The sequence below is a fragment of the Pogoniulus pusillus genome, chromosome 9 (genome assembly GCF_015220805.1).
Source record: "Pogoniulus pusillus isolate bPogPus1 chromosome 9, bPogPus1.pri, whole genome shotgun sequence".
Taxonomy (NCBI): Eukaryota; Metazoa; Chordata; class Aves; order Piciformes; family Lybiidae; genus Pogoniulus; species Pogoniulus pusillus.
In genome coordinates, this window is record NC_087272.1 from 34,492,877 (window position 1) to 34,515,952 (window position 23,076).

At 46.1% G+C, this 23,076-nt stretch overlaps 1 protein-coding gene across 13 annotated transcripts in view; it reads right to left on the bottom strand.

Moving 5' to 3' along the window:
* APBB2 (amyloid beta precursor protein binding family B member 2) overlaps positions 1 to 23,076 on the bottom strand; it is a 241,652-nt gene that overhangs the window by 99,310 nt on the left and 119,266 nt on the right. For 7 of the 13 annotated variants that reach the window (XM_064149174.1, XM_064149175.1, XM_064149177.1 and 4 more), the window contains exon 4: positions 12,697 to 13,497. In XM_064149174.1, the coding sequence (XP_064005244.1) occupies positions 12,697 to 13,497 (801 nt within the window). Of the gene's footprint in view, positions 1 to 2,505; positions 2,610 to 4,091; positions 4,284 to 12,696; positions 13,498 to 18,402; positions 18,472 to 23,076 lie in introns of those variants that run through there. The other 6 variants (XM_064149181.1, XM_064149180.1, XM_064149179.1 and 3 more) reach the window with 3 other exon arrangements.

Sequence of the window (23,076 nt, forward strand, 5' to 3'; positions counted from 1 at the left end):
CTACTGACTGCTGTCAGAGGCAACCCAAAGAACTACATGGTTTGCTGGCTGGATATGGCCATTCTTCCAAGCTGCTGTACTACCTGGTGATCACAGAATCATAGAATCAACCAGGCTGGAAAAGACCTCCAAGATCATCCAGGCCAACCTAGCACCCAGCCCTAGCCAGTCAGCTAGACCATGGCACTAAGTGCCTCAGCCAGGCTTTGCTTGAACACCTCCAGGGACAGCGACTCCACCACCTCCCTGGGCAGCCCATTCCAATGCCAATCACTCTCTCTGGCAACAACTTCCTCCTAACATCCAGCCTGGATCTCCTCTGGCACAGCTTGAGACTGCATCCCCTTGTCCTGTTGCTGGTTGCCTGAGAAAAGAGACTAAGCCCCACCTGGCTACATTCTCCCTTCAGGTAGTTGTACACAGCAATGAGGTCACCCCTGTGATGTACAAAATGGAACTGCAACCTCTGTAACTCTTGCAAAAGTGTGCTCTAGCCTCCACTCAGTGTATTCATTTGCACTGGAAATAGTGGAATTAGCAATATTATTGAAAGAGTTTGATAGAAGTATACTGGGCCAGATTAGAAAGTCACATCTGATACAAGAACACCCAAGCTGATGTATAGAAGCCTCTTGTAAGGCAGATACGTATAGAGAGGCAGATACAGACATACAGATAGACACAGATATATAGATAAATACAGATATATTCCCAGAAGGAATAGAGAATCATAGAATCAACCAGGTTGCAAGAGACCTCCAAGATCATCCAGGCCAACCTAGCACCCAGCCCTAGCCAGTCAACTAGACCATGGCACTAAGTGCCTCATCCAGGCTTTGCTTGAAGACCTCCAGGGATGGTGCCTCCACCACCTCCCTGGGCAGCCCATTCCAATGCCAATCACTCTCTCTGGCAACAACTTCCTCCTAACATCCAGCCTAGACCGAGGTATAACGGTACAGTTCTTCACCCCAAGACACACAACAACCTGATATAACAACAGGAGTTATAGGATGGAATATTAACCTTACACATTTGTGACCTTTAATTTTATACTAATATATGTCTAAAAGGAACACGTTGTTACTTTTATACTAAATTGTACAGAGCCATCTGATACCTAAAAATTTCTTTACAGGCAAATACATCTGTCTGGCTTAAACATCTTTATGAATAAAGAAAGGGAAATGTATTCAAAGCACCACAAAGTGCAGTGCAGATCTCACCGAGTGATTACTGCAGAGCTGACTGCTCTTGAGAAGTAATTAACACCACTTAAACTACAGGCTTTTACACGTGTCAATTATTAGGGTTCAAAAGAGCTCTTAATGTCAGTAAATGTTTACAGTCTTGCTTCCCTTATACTATTTGCATTCCAGGAAAATGCAGAACCAGAAAGGAGAGGTGACAGCAACGCACTGGATGTGAGACGCTAGTCAGAAATTCAGTTTCTGCACTGGTAATGAATTCTCAGTGACTCCTGCCTCCTTCTGAAAACAGAATTAGCCCAGATAAAAGATTGTGGCCAGCACAATGGACAACCCAGACATAGCATCTGTAAAGTGATAAGCCAAAAGAAAAGTAACTAAGTTAAAATAACATGATTTGGTGATCCTTTTGCAGTAGCATTACCAGAAGGAGAAAACAAAGACTTTGCTCTCTCTCCTAAACTTTTGACTACGACCCTACCCATCATAAAATGACACAACACATCCCACTGCCAAAGGAGGCAGCAGATTTGTTCATCGTTGTGGAATTCAAGCTGCAAGACTCATTCCTTCCAAAAAGCTCACTTTTAAACCACTGGAGAATTGAAATGCCACTCTGGTGAGCTCAGGCTTGTTGTTTGCAGCATTTTGGGCAGGAATTGTTACAGCTTTGCATTGTGTCAAGCTCTGTCTGACACTTTTAAACTTGGTTCTGACAGAAGATCGTTTTTCTGACCTAGGCAAACTGATACAAGACTGGCAACATAACCAGAAAACGTCCAAGATATATCAGTCAACATCCTTTGACAGATCCCAATCAAATATTGGCTATAAACCACCTCACATTTCTAACCTCTAAAACCTCACTCAGTACATCAGAAGTTGCTTTATCTTGAACTTTAGGAAAAGAGTAGAGGTACAGCTCTTATATTATTTAGGCAGACTTTTTTCTTCCCTTTGACTGCAAGGAAAATAAAGCAGTCCCAGGGGAGGAACTTGTGATGCGTGAAGGTGAACCTAAAAGTCCTGTTCAGAAAGTATTTTAAACCTACATAAAACTCTTCTAGCTCTATGGATCACAAGTCCAAACCATCACTTGGCTGTTCACTAGTGAAAGGATCAGCACTCAGACAGGTAACTTTACAGTATGAACTGCACACTGTGCACTTCACAACTTGCCAGCTACCAGCTGATCTTCCACTGAGCAGGATTTATGAACAGATAACTGCACCCAGAGCTAAGTGACACTGTTAAGCAGAGCTAGACCAAAGCAAAACAGAAAAGAAGTGTTACTTACAGTTACTAGATGCTCCTGGATAGTTCAGCACGTAGTGATCTGCTACCAGCATCATTTAAGTTTGCTACATAGATGTCCCAACAGGTTCATACTCTCCTTCTGAGTAGCACCTCCAACTCAAATGCAGCAAAAGGCATGGCTATGTTTAAACAGGCACTTAGCTAATTAGTCTAACGAGGAATGGTGCTTCAAGTGCAGGTAGAAGCAAGGGAGGAAACACCACATGTTGACCATATAAATGCCTGCATTTTCTAATAAGCCAGGAAACACCCGAGAGGTACAGCTACACAGGAATTCCAGCAGCGTGTGCAAACAGTGCATTCTCTACTGAATTGATTCCAGCTTGCAAGACATTGATGTATTTTCTGACTGACTCTGCTCAGGAGACAAGCTTTTAAAACCCTACTTGCAGCCCACAAGCCTTTAGATATCAATCACATCAAGATTTAATCAGCTCAACTTTGGAGCAGAATAGCCCCTCGCTCTGCAAATCAACCCCTGGAAACAGATTTATTTTGTTGTTTGGGTTCCCCCCCCCCTCTCCTTAGCTGCCTGAATAAACACAAAAAGAAAAGGATTATAAAAACATATAGCAAAGCTCCACTCTGTCAAAGCAAAATTCTTCTTCAGGCTGCAAACCTCCGAGTCCCTGAAGGTGCATTGCAGCAATGGTAGGAATTGATTTAGTGAAAGGCTTCTATTAGTGAGAGCGCTGCTCTCATCCCAGAGTCCCTCCCCTTGCTATAATCAATAATTAAAGCAAAGCCAAGAATCATGTCAGCCAAAATGACCAGGGTAACCTGACTGTCTCTTTCTTGTGGAGTAGAAGTAAAATTAAATTAAATTCTGAATGGAAATGTATTCTAATTTAAAAATTAATTTGGTCAGTCTGACTTGTGCCATTTGGCTTTCATTTTATGAAGGGGAGGAGGAATGGGCTCCTTTCTTCCTCACTGAAAACTTCTCAGGCTCAGGGAAGAGCCAAAAACCCACTTCTAAAAAGCAAAAGAAGCCAAAACCTTCTATTTCAAGTATTTTATCAGTTGCATGCAAAAGAGACAAGCTCTAGAGTCACAACTCTTATTTGAGTACCATGAGAGTGCTACTCCATCCTCAGTGCACTGGGTTAATAACCGAAGAAGAAGTGATTCATATTTAAATTCAATAGCAAGCAAAACCAGAATCAGAGGGAAAAATAATTCAGTTACTATTGAATTATGTCCTTGCTTAGGAGAAAAAAAAACAGTTTCATTAAGAAACATTTTCATGACTAGCTCTGAGAAGAATGGCTTCAAGGTTTTTGTTTGAATATTGTATTAGGTAACCAAATGATCACATTATGTACATATGAAATGACCAACATAACAAATAGTGGTTAGAAACAATCCCTGTAACACAACGTCATATAAAACTGGCTAAAAATGCCCCAGAGACATTATAAAGCAGGCATCAAAACTAAATGTTTTAGATTTGGGGTTGTCTTCTCCCTCTCCCCCCTGAGGATTTCTCCTCACTGAGCTCTCATGGATGAGACTCTGGCTGCTGGCTCCAGAAATCCAGATCTCAAGACACTACAAGAAACCTACTTAATGTCATTATCTTGAGCTCTGTGGCATCCTGATGGTGGACATTTACGACCTCCTGCTGAATACCCGGGGGCTCCATACATCTCACAATGAAGCAATTCAGTCCTAATGGCAAATGTTTGTGCTCCTATGGGATTGCTTAAGAAAGGCTTCGAGTCCCTTAAGGCAGGGACCATACATCCGCACTCACGTGAGGACTGGAGTTCAGAGCAAGGTCTCTGCAGCATGCCAAAAGCCATCATACAAGACCTCTCTTGGCCCACGGAGATGGCTCAGCAGTGTCTGGAACATACCTTTTATTGATGCAGCAGCAAAGAACCTAAGGCTGTCTGCAGCATCCTCCACCCCACATCTCAGTGGTACATGCTCTAGGTTTCTCTCTAATACCACAGGTTGCAATAGCACAGTTGTGACCCAGGGGATCAAATTCAGCTAATCTCACATCACTAATTAAATCATAGAATCATTCAAGTTGGAAAAGACTCCTGGGATCATCAAGTCCACTCTCTGACTACTCTACAAAGTTCATCCCTAAACCCAAATCCCCAAGCACCACATCTGAACGACCTTTAAACACATCCAGGGATGATGACTCAAGCACCTCCCTGGGCAGCCTGTTCCAATGAGCTCAATTAAGTTTAAATCAGCTAAAGCTGACTTGTGTGAGAGTTAAGGATATGAGAAACCAGTGCACCAAGTGACTGGGGTCTGAGAGAGCCGCTAACTTGGGGAGATGAAAAGAAATACCTATAGATGCAAACATAGCAGGGCAGGAATCTCAGGGGAATAGAGGCCTATGTCACTCACTGCACAGGTATCTCCTTCTATTAGGGCCCTAATCTGGTCCTGAGGTAGGCTCTGATTTTCTCTTCACAGTAATTCAGTATTACATAATTTTCACCACAGCTCCCCTATTTTTGCCAGCTTTAAGTTTTCAGAACTTCTGGGAAATAAGATCCCAGCTTCAAGAGCACACATTCCCAAACACTCACTTCTGCTGCTTTATTCTCAGTCTCAGTCCATCCTTCTTATTGTTGCTGTCTCTGTGCCAGTCCTGTTTGCCTAACCTACTGATTATGAACACACTTGCTTCCAGCTCTTGCTTATTCCAGCTTTCCCTCAGTCCATGCCAAGTTCTCATTTATCTCCACAGCTGCAGTTACTCTCCTTGTGCTTCTCTTTCCAGTGGGCTCCTTCTCTCAATAAGCCTCCAAGTCATGCTCCCACCTTCCAACCTTTCCTGCTTTCCTCCCCACACTACAATTCTTCTTGCTCACTGAGAGGCAAAAGTGAGAGAGACAAGTTCACCACTGCAGGTAGGGCTTCGGGGTTCTGCTCTGCAGAGGATTTAGCTACAAAGAGGCAGGGATCACTTCGGTGCAGGAAATCCCCAAAACTGTAGCAGTCTTGTACACCAGCATGAATTGCTACCCCAGCAACTGTGAGAGCCTTCAGAAGCTCAGGAGCCACAAGAGACTCATTCTGCTGAGTGACAAAACCATTTCTCTACCACATCTCCTGCAGCTGTGATATTGGAGCACAGATGACAAACAAGCACCCAACCAGGCTGCAAAGAGCTCTGGAGCACACAGAGCCTACCTAGCAGAATATTCTCATGTTCTTTGCTTGCCTCAGCAAGCAGAAGCCCACAGGTTAAGATTCCTCCCAAAGCTAGCACTGGTTTCTTCTCTACCTCAGAGATTTCTATAGCCATTTCAAAGCATCAATCAGGTGGACTGGAGTTTGGCCTGAGTTCTATGCTGCATTCAGAAGTGCTGAGGCAGAGGTTTACTGGATCAATTCTGGCTGTAATTTGTCAGTACTTGCAGAGTTTTATGAACTGAGACTTCTGTTGTTTGGGGTTTTTTTAAGGAGGGGCAGTTTGTCTGATATTAGTTGATTATGGCTTTTCTTCTGTGCAACTTTCTGCCTTACCAACCCTCTGAAAGACCTCAGGTTTCTCTTCTGTATTTTGTTTTCCCTTCCTCTTTGTTTGGTCCTGTGTCTGACTGGACATCACTGCTGTCTACAACTACCTGAAGGGAGGCTGCAGCCAGGTGGGGGGTGGCCTCTTCTCCCGGGCAACCAGCAATAGAACAAGGGGACACAGTCTCAAGTTGTGCTGGGGTAGGTCTAGGCTGGATGTTAGGAGGAAGTTCTTCACAGAGAGAGTGATTTCCCATTGGAATGGGCTGCCCAGGGAGGTGGTGGAGGCACCGTCCCTGGAGGTGTTCAAGAAAAGCCTGGATGAGGCACTCAGTGCCATGGTCTAGTTGACTGGATAGGGCTGGGTGCTAGGTTGGACTGGATGATCTTGGAGGTCTCTTCCAACCTGGTTGATTCTATGGACCTGAACTCTTTGCATGGTCTCAGGACAGAACTGTGAAGGCACATAATTCTAGGCAGAAAAAAGCTTTTTCAGGAATCACAGAATGAACTGGGTTGGAAGTGACCTCCAGGATCATCCAGTCTAACCTATCAGCCAGCCCTGTCCAATCAACTAGACCAGTGACAGATGAAGAGGACACAGTCTCAAAGCAGGTTTAGGCTGGATGTTAGGAAGAAACTCTTCACAAAAAGAGTGATTTGCATTGGAATGGACTGCCCAGGGAGGTGGTGCTTAATAAGGCTCTGGGCAACTTGATCTAATGGAGGATGTTCCTGCTGACTGCAGTGGGGTTGGATTAGATGATCTTTGGAGGAGGTCTCCTCCAGCCCAAACCATTCTATGATTCTATGTACTTTGCTACACTAACAAGGAAATCACCCCTGAAAGGACAAGCACCAGAGAGGAAATGAAATACCAAGTGCCAAACAAGCCAGCTTGTTAAACTCCCATCAAGTGGCCAGAAGTTCTGGTGGCATAACATGAAAATTAATGAAACTACATTTCTGGTAATTTTAGAGTTTGGGAGAGGATGCTAATCACTATTGCACAAAACACCTATCCTCCCATTTCTGAATTTCCAAAACATGTTCATTCACCTTTCCATACCTATTTTTGTTACCCATCTCAACACAAAAGCATGCTGGTCACTGCTCTTTACCCTGGAAGCACAGGGGAAAACCAACCTGACTGCCCAAACACAGCAAGCAGCCTGCTTGTGCAACTGATAGCAGCAGCATGTCCTCAAGAGAGTTAGCTTTCAAGTTCAATTTACTATTGAGTTCAATTTGTTTTATGGCCTTCAACCAGCAAACCCTGACTGCTGATCACTCCTGTGAACACTGTAACTGCATGGCCTGGTAGGCTTTATTTCTGCTCTAAAATCCTACTATAGGGGTAGCTAAGAGGAAGATAAGCATGCAGCTGGTTACTGCACACACAGAATGTCCCCTACACAAACGTACACACAGCAAGAGTCATCTTTCCTGTTCCATAAGCAGTCAGCAAAGGATCAAGTCTGGGACTGTAAAGTATGCACTGTTCTTGCTATGAGGTTACCAGTAAGGCGCAGGATTAAAAAACTCACCTCAACATTAGAAGTTGACAGACCATCAAGATGACCAGCAAGTGTCAACTAGAGCCTCTACTTCCAAAAAGTAAAAGAGGAAAAGGACCTGGGGGTCTGGGTTGATGAAAAGCTCAACGTGAGACAGCAGTGTGCGTGCACAGCCTGGACAGCGACCCTGTGCTGGGCTGCAGCAAGAGCAGCATGGCCAGCAGGGCAAGGGAGGGGATTCTGTCCCTTACTCTGCTCTCCTGAGACCCCATCTGGAGTACTGTGTGCAGTTCTGGAGTGGGTCCAGCAGTGCCACAAGGATGATCAGAGAGGGCTGAAGCACCTCTCCTATGAAGACAGGCTGAAAGAATTGGGGCTGAAGTCTGGAGGAAAAAAAGCTCTGGGAAGACCTTCAAGCTCCATTTCTGTATTGGAAAGGGCCCTACAGGAAGGCTGGGGAAGGACTGTTTAGAAGGTCTTGTAGTAACAAGGTGAGGGGCAATGGCTTGAAATTGGAGTAAGGTGGATTTAGACTGGACATCAGGAGGAAGATCTTTACAACAAGAGTGGGTGGCTACTAGAACAGGTTGGCCAGGGATGTGGATGAAGCCCAGTCTCTGGACACATTCAAGATCAGACTTGACGTGGCCTTGGGTAGCCTGATCTGGTTGGAGGTGTCCCTGGTGAGCGCAGGGGGTGGTTGGACAAGATGACCTTTGAGGGCCTCTTTCAACCTAATGCAATCTGTGAAACTGTACAATTGTACAATGATTAACATATTCTTTCTTTATTATCATAGGAAATGTGTTTATCCACAGTGTAACTGAAGTATTTCTGCTCCCATAAATCTTTAACCATTCTCAGGAACACAGAAAACTCCTTCTGTAGTAAATAACATACTTAGAACCATAGAGTCAGTCAGGGTTGGAAGGGACCACAAGGAGCAGCCAGTTCCAACCCCCCTGCCATGGGCAGGGACACTCTACCCTACATCAGGTTGCCCATAGCCTCATCCAGCCTGGCCTTAAACACCTCCAGGGATGGGGCCTCAACCACCTCCCTGGGCAACCCATCCCAGCCTCTCACCACTCTCATGCTGAACAATTTCCTCTTCATGGCCAGCCTGACTCTCCCCACCTCCAGCTTTGCTCCATTCCCCCCAGTCCTGTCACTCCCTGATATCCTGAAAAGTCCTTCCCCAGCTTTTTTGTAGGCCCCCTTCAGATACTGGAAGACCACAAGAAGGTCACCTCAGAGCCTCCTTTCCTGCAGACTGAAGAGCCTCAACTCTCTCAGTCTGTCCTCAAAGCAGAGCTGCTCCAGCCCTCTGAGCATCCTCATGGCCCTTCTCTGGACATGCTCCAGCACATCCACATCCTTCTTGTAATGGGGGCTCCATTGCTCCTGGTGGGGTCTCATCAGAGCAGAGGGTGAGAATCATCTCCCTCCATCTGCTGGCCACACTTCTGATGCAGCTCAGGATCTGGCTGGCCCTCCAGGCTGCAAGTGCACACTGCTGGCTCATTTTGAGCTTCTCATCCACCAGCACCTCCAAGTGCCTCTCCTCAGGGCTGCTCTACAGCCACTCACTGCCCAGCCTGGATTTGTGCTTGGGACTTCACCGACCCGGATGCAGGAAGATTTGGTGTCTACATCAGATAGGTGCTGTGAAGGAAAATGGTGCTAAATGATGCTTTTAAGAGGACACTCATTTTAATTCTGTTGAAGATGTTGGTTAAAATCAGAGACAGAACTGACCACTGGTATGAACCTTTCTGACTAGTTCATGATTTGCAGTAATTTTTATTATACTAGAAGCTTACCCTACCCAGACAAAGAGTTATTTCAGAATATCAGGCTCTATTTACAAGTCACAATCCTGATCCCCAAGGACCAGTCTTGTCACTGTCATTTCTGCACTGGGTTGAACTCATTTATTTGCAACCAGCTATTAAACTGCCTTCCCAGATTTGCTAAGGGACCTGCAGCAGGCAGCAATTTAGTATATGGCAGCTGCATAGGGCAGTGGCACTAGCTAAAAAAAAAGGGCACTTGTACTTTTGATGCCCCTTTTAATGGCACTTTCAACCAGGGTGAAAACACGCTGCTGTGTGAGTCAGAGGCTGAGGAGCTGGAGGGAGATGCTACCTCTGTGCAGTCCCCAAGACACTGAAGGGCAACTGACTCAAGGGTAAGACAAATTCTGTCCCTCCAGCATAAAGGATCTCACCTCTGAAATAGGCTGCCCAGGGATGTTATGGATGCCTCCTCCCTGGGGTAATTCAAGGCCAGACTGGATGAGCCCTTGAGCAACCAAGTGTAGTCAACTAGGATGTCCCTGCCTGTGGTAGGGAGGTTGGAATAGATGATCTCTAAGATCCTTTCCAACCTGAGCCTTTCTGTGATTCTCTAAGTGTTCAGAGAAATTATATGAACTCAATCAGCAATTTTAGCAAACTGAAAACTTTTTCATTTTGCACATGGAGAGATGACTTCATGAAAAGTTTCTGAACAGCAAAGGTTTGTTCCATACCAAAAAGAAGTTCAGAAGATCATGTCACATCGTGGGGGATTTCTCGTTGGGATTTAAAAAACACCCTATATATTAAAATAAAAATCACCATTGAGATAGTCATGCACGAGTGACATGGAACACAGCTGTGTGTTTGGAGCCTGGTGGCCTCCAAATGGTATATAATCTCTGCACTGAAATAATGAAATCCCTCAAAATAGAAACAATAAATAATGAACTTCTTTAACCTCACGGCAAAGTCGAGAATTGGATTGCCTCCCTTTTTGTTTTGACAAAGCTGTGCCTTTATATACTGGCTTGGATATTAAACCTGCTCAACTTCATTCACTAGAATAAAAGATCACCAGGGTTTGAAAAATAATGCAAAACTAATCACAGAATCTCAGAATTGTCAGGATTGGAAGGGACCCCAAGGATCCTCTAGTTACAGAAGGGCAGAAGGGCTCTGCAGCAGGACCTTGACCACCTGGACAGATGGGCAGAGTCCAATGGGATGGCATTCAATAGCTCCAAGTGCTGGTGCTGCACTTTGGCCACAACAACCCCATGCAGAGATACAGGCTGGGGTGGGAGTGGCTGGAGAGCAGCCAGACAGAGAGGGATCTGGGGGTGCTGATTGATACCCGCCTGAACATGAGCCAGCAGTGTGCCCAGGTGGCCAAGAGAGCCAGTGGCATCCTGGCCTGCATCAGGAACGGTGTGGTCAGCAGGAGCAGGGAGGTCATTCTGCCCCTGTACTCTGCACTGCTTAGACCACACCTTGAGTACTGTGTTCAGTTCTGGGCCCCCCAGTTTAGGAGGGACATTGAGATGCTTGAGCGTGTCCAGAGAAGGGCGACGAGGCTGGGGAGAGGCCTTGAGCACAGCCCTACGAGGAGAGGCTGAGGGAGCTGGGATTGGTTAGCCTGGAGAAGAGGAGGCTCAGGGGAGACGTTATGGCTGTCTACAACTACCTGAAGGGAGGTTGTGGCCAGGAGGAGGTTGCTCTCTTCTCTCAGGTGGCCAGCACCAGAACAAGAGGACACAGCCTCAGGCTGCACCAGGGGAGATTTAGGCTGGAGGTGAGGAGAAAGTTCTTCACTGAGAGAGTCATTGGACACTGGAATGGGCTGCCCGGGGAGGTGGTGGAGTCGCTGTCCCTGGGGCTGTTCAAGGCAAGGTTGGATGTGGCACTTGGTGCCATGGTCTGGCCTTGAGCTCTGTGCTAAAGGGTTGGACTTGATGATCTGTGAGGTCTCTTCCAACCCTGATGATACTGTGATACTGTGAAATCCCCTGCCAGGGGCAGGGACACCTCACACTAGATCAAGCTGCTCAGAGCCAGATCCAGCCTGGCCTTAATAACTTCCAGGGATGAGGCTTCCCTGGGCAACCTGTTCCAGTGTTTCACCATCCTCATGCTGAAGAATTTCCTCCTAATGTCTAATCCAAATCTACCCTCCTCTAGCTCGGATCCACTCCCCCTAGTCCTATCACTACCCAACACACTAAAAAGTTCCTCACCAGCTTTCTTGTAGACAGCCTCCAGATATTGGAAGATCAAAATAAGACCTCCTCAGAGCCTTCTCTAGACTGAACAACCCCAACTCTCTCAGTCTATTCTCACAGGAGAGGTGCTCCAGCCCTCTGATCATCCTCATGGCCCTTCTCTGGACACACTCCAGCATGTCCAGATCTTTCCTGTAATAGGGGTTCCAGAACTGGATGCAGTACTCCAGGTGGGGTCTCACCAGAGTGGATTAGAGGGACAAAATCACCTCCCTCGACCTGCTGGCCACACTTCTCTTGATGCAATTCAGGATACGATTGGCTCTCTGGGCTGCAAGTGCACACTGGAGGCTCATGTTGAGCTTCTCATCCAACAGCACCCCTAAGTCCTCTTCTTTAGGGCTGCTCTCAAGCCAGTCACTGCCCAGGTTATACTGGCTGTACATGTTGTAAATCACAGCAGAGCCAGTGCAGAATTAATTATAACTCTTCAAATAATGAATATTATAACTCTTCAAACAAAGAATGAGCCCAGGCTTCCAAACCATGAAATGCCATGGTTTCAAGTTTCTGAGTTACTGTATGGAACTGCTCCACAAATGAAATAAAACATGGAATTTAACTGACCCAAGGCTTAGGAGGCCTCTTACAAAAATAAAAGAACATCATGAAAAGACTTAGGGCAGAGGGGGGGACACTCATAAGAAATCCCCAGTAGAAAAGGAGAACTCTTTGTTGAGCCTAAAAAAATATCATTGCAGAGGAAGTTTGTTTGTTGTGTGTGGAGAGTTACCAAGCATTTAGCATCTCCAGAGAATCACATATTGCTCACAATATGCACCCATTGATTAGTGAAGAGCAATCATTTATATATTAGCAGAAAGTTCACTTGGCATACTTTTAGGAACCTGTCTACAGCATCCATTGGTGCCTGTAAGGCTGCTAGGATCAAGTGGGAGACTGCCAAGCATTCCCAAGTGAACAAAAAGCTGCACTGGAAGCTCTGTACTTGTGTTTTGATTCAATTCACCTTCTCATAGAGAGCACCACTGAATCACCTCTCTCCTTCCAGCCATCAGCTCAGAGGAGCTAAGCAAAGTATGTCCAAAAGAGTGGCCATGAGCAGCCCTTCCTTGCCTACCTGTTTCATCGGGCGAGCTGAGCGAGGCACTGTCCTGGGACAGCGTAGTCCAGCTGGAGTCCTCATCACTTGGGGCCAAGTTTTGAATCCTATGGAGGGCACAATCTGTTTTGGCCCCAGTTTTTGGGTGGTCTTTCTTAGTCTCTGGGCTTGACGACACTGTGGCTACTTGGCCATCCTCTGGGCTCGACAGTATGTTTTGTTTCCGGGGCAGGACATCCCCATTAACAATAACAGTAGAAGCTTGGCTGTTGCTTTGTGCAGATTTATCTTCCATGGCAACAAAACTCTGCTCCAGCTCTCTGGCAGACGTCTCTAGATCCGCATAGTAATTCAGGAAGCTCTTGGTCCTCCTTGGCTGCGAGGGCAATATTTCACAGCCAGAGGAATCCTGTGGGATCGGCTCTTTGCCTTCAAACTTCTCAGAAGTTACGGTTACGCCTGCAGTGGTACTGAGGTTTTTGTTGGGATCCTGCTGCCCCTGCTCAGCTGCTTTCCTGAGCTGGTTTTCTCCATTCTTCACCAGCTTTATATTGGCAGAGCTGTTGCCCAGAAGGGGCTGCGCCGCCGGGTCGGAAAGCCCCATGGCTGTTTGGATGTTAGTCAGGGCATATTTTTTCCTGCATTTTGGAGGAGTGCTGTTCTTGGTTTCCGTGTGCCTGATCTCTGCATTCAGCAGTTCGTTGTGAGAGGAGCGCAGGTTGAGGGTGTTGGGCGGGGTGGCAGGGCTGTTGCGGTTCACAACGTCCGCCGTGCTGCTGCTGGCCATAAACACTGCCAGGGCGTCCACACCGGAATCGACTGCAAAGACAAGGAGAGAGAGAAAGTCGTGAAACTCCTTCAGTATACACAAGATTTTACCAGGGCTTCTTCTAAAGGGATGCAGCACTTGACATAATTGGTTTACAGTAGGAAAATTACCACAACCTAAGTGGGTAAGAGAACAGACAAAAGCTTAGCTTATTAAATAAGGAAAACCAGAAGCATTAAAAAAAGAGAGCTCATCAGGACCATGAAGCTGAGAAAAAGCAGAACGCTTGACCCTATAAGAAGGCAGTTTTAGGGCAGGTTTTTCAGATCTGATTCTGTTGCAAGTGGGCTTGGGGAAAGGAAAGGTACCCTTTGCAAATGTCTGGCGGTCCAGAAGTCATCCTTTCAGTTTGGTATTTCACCTCTACCTCTGATGAAGAGGGGAAAAAACTCAACCACTCGGCACCAGGAAGCAGAAAACTTAAGAAATGTCTAAGCTGCTCTTTTTTTTCATCTAGGGTAGAACTCAAGCACTGACAACTTTAAGCCCGATTGGCCAGTTGGCTGCTGACTCTTAATGTATGCATTTTCTCTCTTCTTTGTCCTTCTATCTCCCCTGCCACTTTCTGTTTTGGAAGTGGGAAGTAGAGGGCCAGCCCTGTGAATCCTTTGACAAAATAATCCTGCTCTAATTCAATCAAGTGCTGTGCTCCAGAGATGAAGATGACTCACTTTCAGTTCACAAAGTTCAAATTTAAAGGTAAGCCCACGCATCTTAGGGCAGACAATACCTATTCCACTGTTAAATAAAACCACTCTTTTGTCTGCTTCTAGGCAAGCTTCTGCTTTTTGCTAGCCAGGGGCACAGCTCACATTCTGAAAATAATTCTTGAGGGAACAGATTTTAAGACTATTAAAAATGATTTTAAATTTTGAGGGGTTAAGTGTAATTTGTTCCTGCACTATTTATGGCTCTCACTCATCTACATAAATGCTCCATCAACACCTCAATTTACATACTGCAGTAGTCACTGTTGTTCGACACCTGGCAACCAAATTAGAGGCCAATTAATAAATCACTCCCATCTGCCAGAGCATGAAACACCCTTTCTGTTGTTCTTAATTCTCACATATCACTGACTGCTTATACTGCACATAAAAAAACGTGTCTGGGGCTTCTCCAGCAATGCAAAGCTGTAATTTGAGCTAGCTGATGACAGATGATTCCAGCTGAGTTGGGCTGCATCCTTGTATATTTGATATACGAGGGAACTGACTGCTGTAGAGATTTACAAGAGATTAACTATATGGGGTCGAAAAGAACACAGACGTAAACACAGAGTGAAAAAGAACACTTCAAAATGTTACCTAAATGCATGGTGTTGCTGCATCTTTCATGTGCTGTCAAAGCTGCACACTTCTAACAGCCACTGGTTCATTTAAAACCAAGCAGACAGAATCACAGAATTAACCATGTTGGAAAACATCTTTGAGATCGCTGAGTCCAACCTATCACCTAAAACCTTCTAATCAACCAAACCATGGCACCAAGTGCCACAACATCCAGGCTCTTTTAAAACACCCCCAGGGATGGTGACTCCACCACCTCCCTGGAAAGCCATTCCAATGTCAATCATTCTTAGTGTGATTTTTTTTTTCCTAACATCCAGCCTAAACCTGCCCTGGTGCAGCTTGAGACTGTGTCCTCTCATTCTGTCACCGGTTGCCTGGGAGAATAGACCAACTCCCACCTGGCTATGACCTCTTTTCAGTTAGTTGTAAAGAGTGGTCTCCCCTGAGCCTCCTCTTCCACAAGGCTGAACAACCCCAGCTTCCTCAGCTGATCCTCATAGGGCTGTGCTCCAGCCCACTCACCAGCCTTGGTGCCCTTGTTCAAGCACCTCAACATCCTTCTTAAATTGAGGAGCCCAGAACTAGACACAGTTCTTTGCTCCTTAAATCACCAACCTAGAATCACTTCTACAACTTGTTCAAAACAGGAGTTTAAACTAAATGTGACAAAAATTTGCCTGTCTGCCATTTCTTTCAAGTCCCAGACAGCTGGTCCAGACCAACTGCAAATTCAAGACTGATCACTCCACCCACACTGTGCAAAACCCATCAATTTAGGTAACAGCTAACAAATATCCTACAGACAACTGCAGCTTTAACCACAAACTACCCTTAAAACACAGCCACTGCATCGTTTAAAGGCACTTCATAAATGCACTTCTCATATAAATACACCAATTAATGATGATTTCTGCACCTTGCCTAAAACCAACCGAGTCTAACATAAGCAAGGTCAAATCTGATCTTACATAATGTTCCCAAAGCACATGTTCTCATCTAAGACTACAGAATAGCTTTCTATCATTGCTGAATCAGTTAAAACTGAAAAACTGGAAGTCACAGAAATTAACAGTGCAGTATAAACTTGCCCTACTGCCTGGCCTTTAGATCTTATGGATTATGACCTTTAGAACACATGGATTTCACTGGATTATATTTTACTTCATGGTTCAGCAAATTAAAACAAGGTTTTTTTCCCCTTCCTTCCCCATCGATAAATACAACTGCCACCATCTGGAACAAGACTGAAATTTCCTCCTCTTCTTTGTTGCAAGCTGCTTCCTGCAATGTTTGCCACCATTTTTCCTGCTGAATGGACTTCTTAGAAATTGATCTTCCTCCAAAAAAGTTCTAAGTATCTGCCTGCCAGACCATCTTTAGCCAGTCTCCTGCTGTTAGTAATGCACTTACCAGAAATATTGTTAAGAATACACAGAGAGAAACACTGAAACAAAATGTAGTTATGTTTTATTCATCTGCTTAATAAAGCTCCCCCATGGATTTATGATGAACTTTGGCACATTGAGCAATGACTGAGCCAAAGCCTCCAGAAGTCTTAGTGATCCAAGCAGTAAGTTAGGTGCTATGCTGGGGCTGATGTATGATCATAAGTGGAAAAATGTCAAAACAAACCTTTCACTATACCCCACATCCCTCCTGACCCCTTTTCCAGCGATCCACTGACCAAGTCATCACAATCAAATGATGAATGGACATGTAAATAGTACACAAGGTGTGCACAGAGAGGAGCAGAGGCTGTCCTCTCAAAGGACAGGTGCTTGCTCGTTGGCCATCATCTTACACCCCCAGCCAGGCTCTGGGATATGCACAGGCTGCATCCCTCCACCCTCCATGGAAACAGATACAGCAAAAAGAGAAGCAATGAAAGAGACAAAAAAAGAGAGTAAGAAATAGAATGGGAAGGACAGGTCTTGCATTTCAAGGGCAGAAGTTGCTACCAGACCAGGACTAACTAAAGTGCTGGGAAACTTCTGAATCCAAGGAAATCCTGAAGTGCCCCCAGACTGCACAACAGAACAGCATAAGGAAGAAGACTGACAGCCTCTCTCTCTCTCTCTCTATCTCTCTTTCTCGTGTTCCCTCCTTTATACTGGAGATAGTGATACTTGAAACACACCACTTCTGCTCCAGGAAGCACATCCCAACTGCCTAATTAAAAACTTCAAGGAAATGCAACTTAGAATCACAGAATTGTCAGGGCTGGAAGAGACCTCAAGGATTGTTTAGTTCCAAGTCTCCTGCCATGGGCAGGGACACCTCACACTAGATCAGGTTGCTCAGAGCCCCATCCAGCCTGGCCTTAAGGACCTCCAGGGGTGAACCTCTCATGCCTGTATTTGAAGACCAAAAGTCTAACCACTTATGACAGGAGTCCTGCACCCAGACATCCCTCTGGAGGCAGACTGTCCCTCCTTCCTGCATGGCCACCACCAGAGACAATGCTACTGGCACAAAGCACTCTTTTTTTCCCAGCAACTCTGCCTTCCACTGAAAACTGAACCAGGGAATCACTGAGCTCATAGATTTCCTCCTTCCCATAAGGCTGGGGAGGCACTGGAACAGGATGCTTGGAAGAGTAGTAGAAGCTCCAAGCCTCAAAGTGTTCAAAACCAGATTCAATGGGGCCTTGAGCAACCTGGTCAAGCAGGTGGTGTCCCTGCCCATGGCAGGAGGTTGGAACTAGGTGATCTTTAGGGTCCTTTCCAACCCAAACCATTCTACATCTCAGCTAAAGCAGACGAACACTAGTAAGCTACAAGAGAGTAAAAATAAGGGGAAAAAAATCTTGGACTCTGCTGAAAAGCTAAGAATAAATTCGGGTGTTACCACTAGTGAGAACAATAACATTATTAGTGCTTAAGGACAGCAGCTCATTGGGTAGATCTGTCACAGTAACTCACTAATATTTCAGCTTGCTTATTTTGTAACAAATCAGTCTCAACTGCATAGCTCTTATTTTGTAACAAAATAGTCTCCACTGCGTAGTTGTTTTGTAACAGATCAGTCTCAACTGCTTAGTTCTTGTTTTGTAACAGATTAGTCTCGACTGCATAGCTCTTATTTTGCAACAAATTAGTCTCAACTGCATAGCTCTTGTAACGAATTAGGCTCAACTTCATAGCTCTAACATCTAGACACAAGCCTACAGGTACAGATTGAATGATCTACTTACACCACTGTGACAGGATTAACACAGAGCAGTCTCAGTTGTCTAAGATGACTGTACCAATACAAATAACACTACTACTTGCATGGCTTTAACTGAGGCTTTTCAGTCTTGACATAAAGCTAACAGAGCTAGAAGGAAGAGAGAGAAAATGTCATTGCAAGCAGAAAGCAGTGCATGACCAAGTTGTTTTGACCTCTAATCATTCTATTGTCTACAGCAAGAGGCTTTTTTTTAAAGCTGAATGGAGAGTTCATGCCAAAAAAAGGCACTGTTAAAAAGAAAATGAAGTGCTTGCTCTTTTTCATGTATCAATGCAAAATGAAAGTGAAATGTGGGCCTGGAAAGAAGGAGGAGGAAAAGGAGAAGAAAGTTTCACATATTTGCATAGCAGAATCTTTGAAAGGGCATCTGACCTGGAAGTACTTCTGACATGGCTCACGGGGCGTCAGCAATGCATCAGGAAATAGCTTATAATTTGAAATCTGAAAAGAGGGATCATTTAAGAATTAAAACCAAAGGAAAACACAAAAGAAAAAACAACCACACATTTCAGAAGCTCCTAAGAGACGTTAAGCATTCTAAACAAACCTCGGGAGGCAACAGCGAGGGTCTTCTGAGCTCTCAGTGATACCTGAGAGCTGCTGGAGTATAGGAGAGGCTAATCTGCAGCAAGAACAGGTCATTAAAAAAGAACTATGGCATTTTTCTTAATGGACATTTCCCCAGCAGCACAGGTTCAACAGTAATCTCCAGTTCTGATCACCACACTGTAGCAAAACCATCATGCCACTAGAAAATTGGAGGGGGGGGGGGGGGGGTGGGGGGTGGGATTTCTACTTATTACCCAGCTACAGCTTCCTGGTGACAGTACAGCAGTGGTGGTAAACAGAAGCACAGCAGTCAGACATGTTCACATGAGTATCTGCACCATGAGGTCTAGTTTTATGAAACCAAGGACAATCTGCAGGGTTGGTCCCACAGAAGGGAATCACAAACAGCAAGCTAGCCAGACAAGATTCTCTTCAGGACCCTTTTCTGGCCATCTTCTCCTAAGTAAACCACTTGGCCTTAAAGTCTCTGGTTTGGCTGTGAATGACACACGTGCTGGGGACAAGGGATTGCTATGCACTTAGGACTATTTCTGTCATACTCTTTCATAAAGCAAATGTCCCTCTTTCAAAGCCAGCCTGGACGTGTTCCTCTGTGGCCTGCCCTAGGTGATTCTGCTTTGCCAGGGCAGTTGGACCTGATGATCTCTGGAGGTCCCTCCCAACCCCTAACACTCTGTGATTCTGTGATTCCTACAAGTGAGCACAGCACATTTAATGACAAACTGATGCCACTGGGCTAAAGCTTCAAGCTTTTTGGCTCTCCTTAAAGCACCTGGAGAGAAAGCCTCTACAGCAACTCAACACTAGCCACCTCCCTCCACCTCAAGAGGTGAATCACGACTTGAAAACAATAATTATGAAGTATTCTACAGGCTCTTCTCACACTTGCATTCATGCTCCAACTAGGACCAGCTAAATGGTAGGTAAACAGATGTCAGCCAAAAGCATCCTAATAAAGTCTATGTTTACATCATTAATGTAGTTGAAATCAGAATCAAGATCAGGGCTTTCTTAGGGTCAAGGCCATCATGCTTCTTCTTGCCTAGACACAGTCTCAAGTTGTGCTGGGGTAGGTCTAGGCTGGATGTTAGGAGGAAGTTCTTCACAGAGAGAGTGATTGGCATTGGAATGGGCTGCCCAGGGAGGTGGTGGAGGCACCGTCCCTGGAGGTGTTTAAGCAAAGACTGGATAAGGCACTTAGTGCCATGGTCTAGTTGACTGGATAGGGCTGGGTGCTAGGTTGGCCTGGATGATCTTGGAGGTCTCTTCCAACCCGGTTGATTCTATGAATACTCCTTAGCAGGCTTTCTGTGCATGAAGGCAAAAGATTGAGAGCAAATTGAACAAGAACTGACCTGTGGTGGCCATGTGTGAATGCAAACAAATCTGATGTGCTTTGGATGTGTCTTGAATACATGCTTCAGGGAATGTTAAACATTTTCAGACAGGAAAAGGAAGGAGAACACTGTGCTGTGGTAGATCAGAGCAACTTAGGATGTTCCTACAGTTTTCCTCTTGCTGCTCCTTCCACCAATGACATTTCTGATGGACAGAGTTTAGAAGCTGGAGCAAGAAAGCTCTGCAAAGCCAGGAAAGCAAATTCCAGTGGTGAACAGAGCAGCATTGGGAATGCAAAAGCAGGAAAGGAGCAGGGCTGCAAGCTGCCTCATATGAGCTCCAACACAGATCTGCAGGCTCCCTCCCACAAACCTTAGAACTGCTGAGGATGGGAAGGACCTCTCAAGACCATCTAGTCCAACCCCCCTGCCCAAGCAGGAAATCCCTGCTGCCCTCTCCATTTCACCCTGGCTCAGTCCCCACATCAGCACAAACTCACTACTTTGACCTGCTTGCTAAATACAGCTTCTCCCATTTCCAGCTCCTTCTGCTTCATCTAGTCCTAAAGAAAGCACCACCCGGTAACCAGCTTTCTGTCCTGGCTCCTCTCTTCCCAAAAGGCAACCTGCCAGGCCCCTGCTGCCACCAAAATGTCATTTTTCCTTTCAGAGCTAATCATGCTGCCAGCATGCAGCCCCTCTGCTGCAGCCCAGCAGCAGTGCTGTCTCTGTTCTAGTGATGCTCTTACTCATGGAAAGCCGTAACGCTGATCTGTCGTTAAATAATGGAATTAAGGAAAAAAAACCACCCCAGCTTCACAGTCTGCAATGAGTTCTGGCACTCCAGTGGAGTATAAGCTTTCCCATTTGCCATTGTCCCCTTCCCATCCAGGCAAATTCCTAATCCATCAAAAATTCAGGAAAAGATGCCTCTTGGAATCAGATTCTAACAGATGTAAAGGGAAAAGAACCTAACAGCGACATTGCTCCCTTACTTAGAAATCTATTGAAGGATACACCTAAGTAATCAGTGTGTCTATGACTGTCTGACTGACACTCTGCTGCAGACAACTTGGGTCATCTTATCTTACTGGAGTATTCTCCAATCAAGTGACCACTTGGAGGAATAAGGAGCAGTTCTTTCACTTAAATAGGGCATAACCATGACATACAATCACGACTAATCCTGCATTTAGTAAGGGAAAAGCCAGGATGGCATACTAAGTCTTTCCCTAATTCAATTTTCTTCCTTCAATTAGATTTCCCCCCCAGTGCAGAATGGAGCAGGCTGGCAGGCAAAGGCAGTGTTGTCACAGACAGAAGATGGAGCATGTTTTATCTGTTGGCTACTCAGAAGCACAGCTAATAAGACCTTCTGTCACCAGATCTATACATCCACAGCCACATTTGCTAAGTAAACCTCAGGCATTTTTTCTAATCCTGTTGTGTAAATTGAACCCCTGAGCCTTAACATTCTTTTCTTTTTTAATCCATGTATAAATTCAATCTCACAGAATCACAGAAACATCCAGGTTGGAAAAGCCCCTCAGGATCACCAGTCCAAGCTAACCCTACTCTACAAGATTCACCTTAAACCACATCCAAAAGCACCACATCCAAATGACCCTTAAACACATCCAGGGTAGGTGATTCCACCACCTCCCTGGGCAGTTCATTCCAGTCCCAGGCCACTCTCTCTGTAAAGAACTTGTTCCTAATGTCCAACCTAAACCTCCCTAGTCTCAGCTTGAGGCCATTCCCCCTTGTTCAGTCTCCAGTTACCTGTGAGAAGAGACCAGCAGCAGCTTCTCCACAACTTTCCTTCAGGTAGCTGTAGACAGCAATGAGGTCTCCCCTCAGCCTCCTCTTACTTAAACTAAGCAGCCCCAGCTCTACAATAAATGGCCAACGTGGTCCCCATCCACAAGAAGGGTCGGATGGAGGAACCTGGGAACTACAGACCCGTCAGCCTGACCTCAGTGCCAGGGAAACTGATGGAGCAGGTTCTCTTGGGGCCAATAACTGCGCACCTGAGGGATGGCAAAGATCTCAGGTCCAGCCAGCATGGGTTTAGGAAGGGCAGATCCTGCCTTTCTAACCTGATCTCCTTCTATGATCAGGTGACCCGCTTGGTGGATGTGGGGAGGCCTGTGGATGTGGTCTATCTGGACTTCAGCAAGGCCTTTGACACTGTCCCCCACAGCAAACTGCTGGCTAAGCTGTCAGCCCGTGGCTTGGATGGTAACACTCTGTGCTGGGTCAGGAACTGGCTGGAGGGCCGGACCCAGAGAGTGGTGGTGAATGGTGCCACATCCAGCTGGCGGCCAGTCACTAGTGGTGTCCCTCAGGGATCTGTGCTGGGCCCCATCCTCTTTAACATCTTCATAGATGATCTGGATGAGGGCATCGAGTCAGTCATCAGCAAGTTTGCAGATGACACTAAGCTGGGGGCAGATGTGACTGAGCTGGAGGGCAGAAGGGCTCTGCAGCGGGACCTTGACCGCCTGGACAGATGGGCAGAGGCCAATGGGATGGGGTTCAATAGCTCAAAGTGCAGGGTGCTGCACTTTGGCCACAACAACCCCATGCAGAGATACAGGCTGGGGTTGGAGTGGCTGGAGAGCAGCCAGACAGAGAGGGATCTGGGGGTGCTGATTGATACCTGCCTGAACATGAGCCAGCAGTGTGCCCAGGTGGCCAAGAGAGCCAGTGGCATCCTGGCCTGCATCAGGAGTGGTGTGGTCAGCAGGAGCAGGGAGGTCATTCTGCCCCTGTACTCTGCACTGGTCAGACCACACCTTGAGTACTGCGTTCAGTTCTGGGCCCCCCAGTTTAGGAAGGACACTGAGATGCTTGAGCGTGTCCAGAGAAGGGCGACGAGGCTGGTGAGAGGCCTCGAGCACAAGCCCTACAAGGAGAGGCTTAGGGAGCTGGGGTTGTTTAGCCTGGAGAAGAGGAGGCTCAGGGGTGACCTTATTGCTGTCTACAACTACCTGAAGGGTGGTTGTGGCCAGGAGGAGGTTGCTCTCTTCTCTCAGGTGGCCAGCACCAGAACAAGAGGACACAGCCTCAGGCTGCGCCAGGGGAAATTTCGGCTCGAGGTGAGGAGAAAGTTCTTCACTGAGAGAGTCATTAGGCA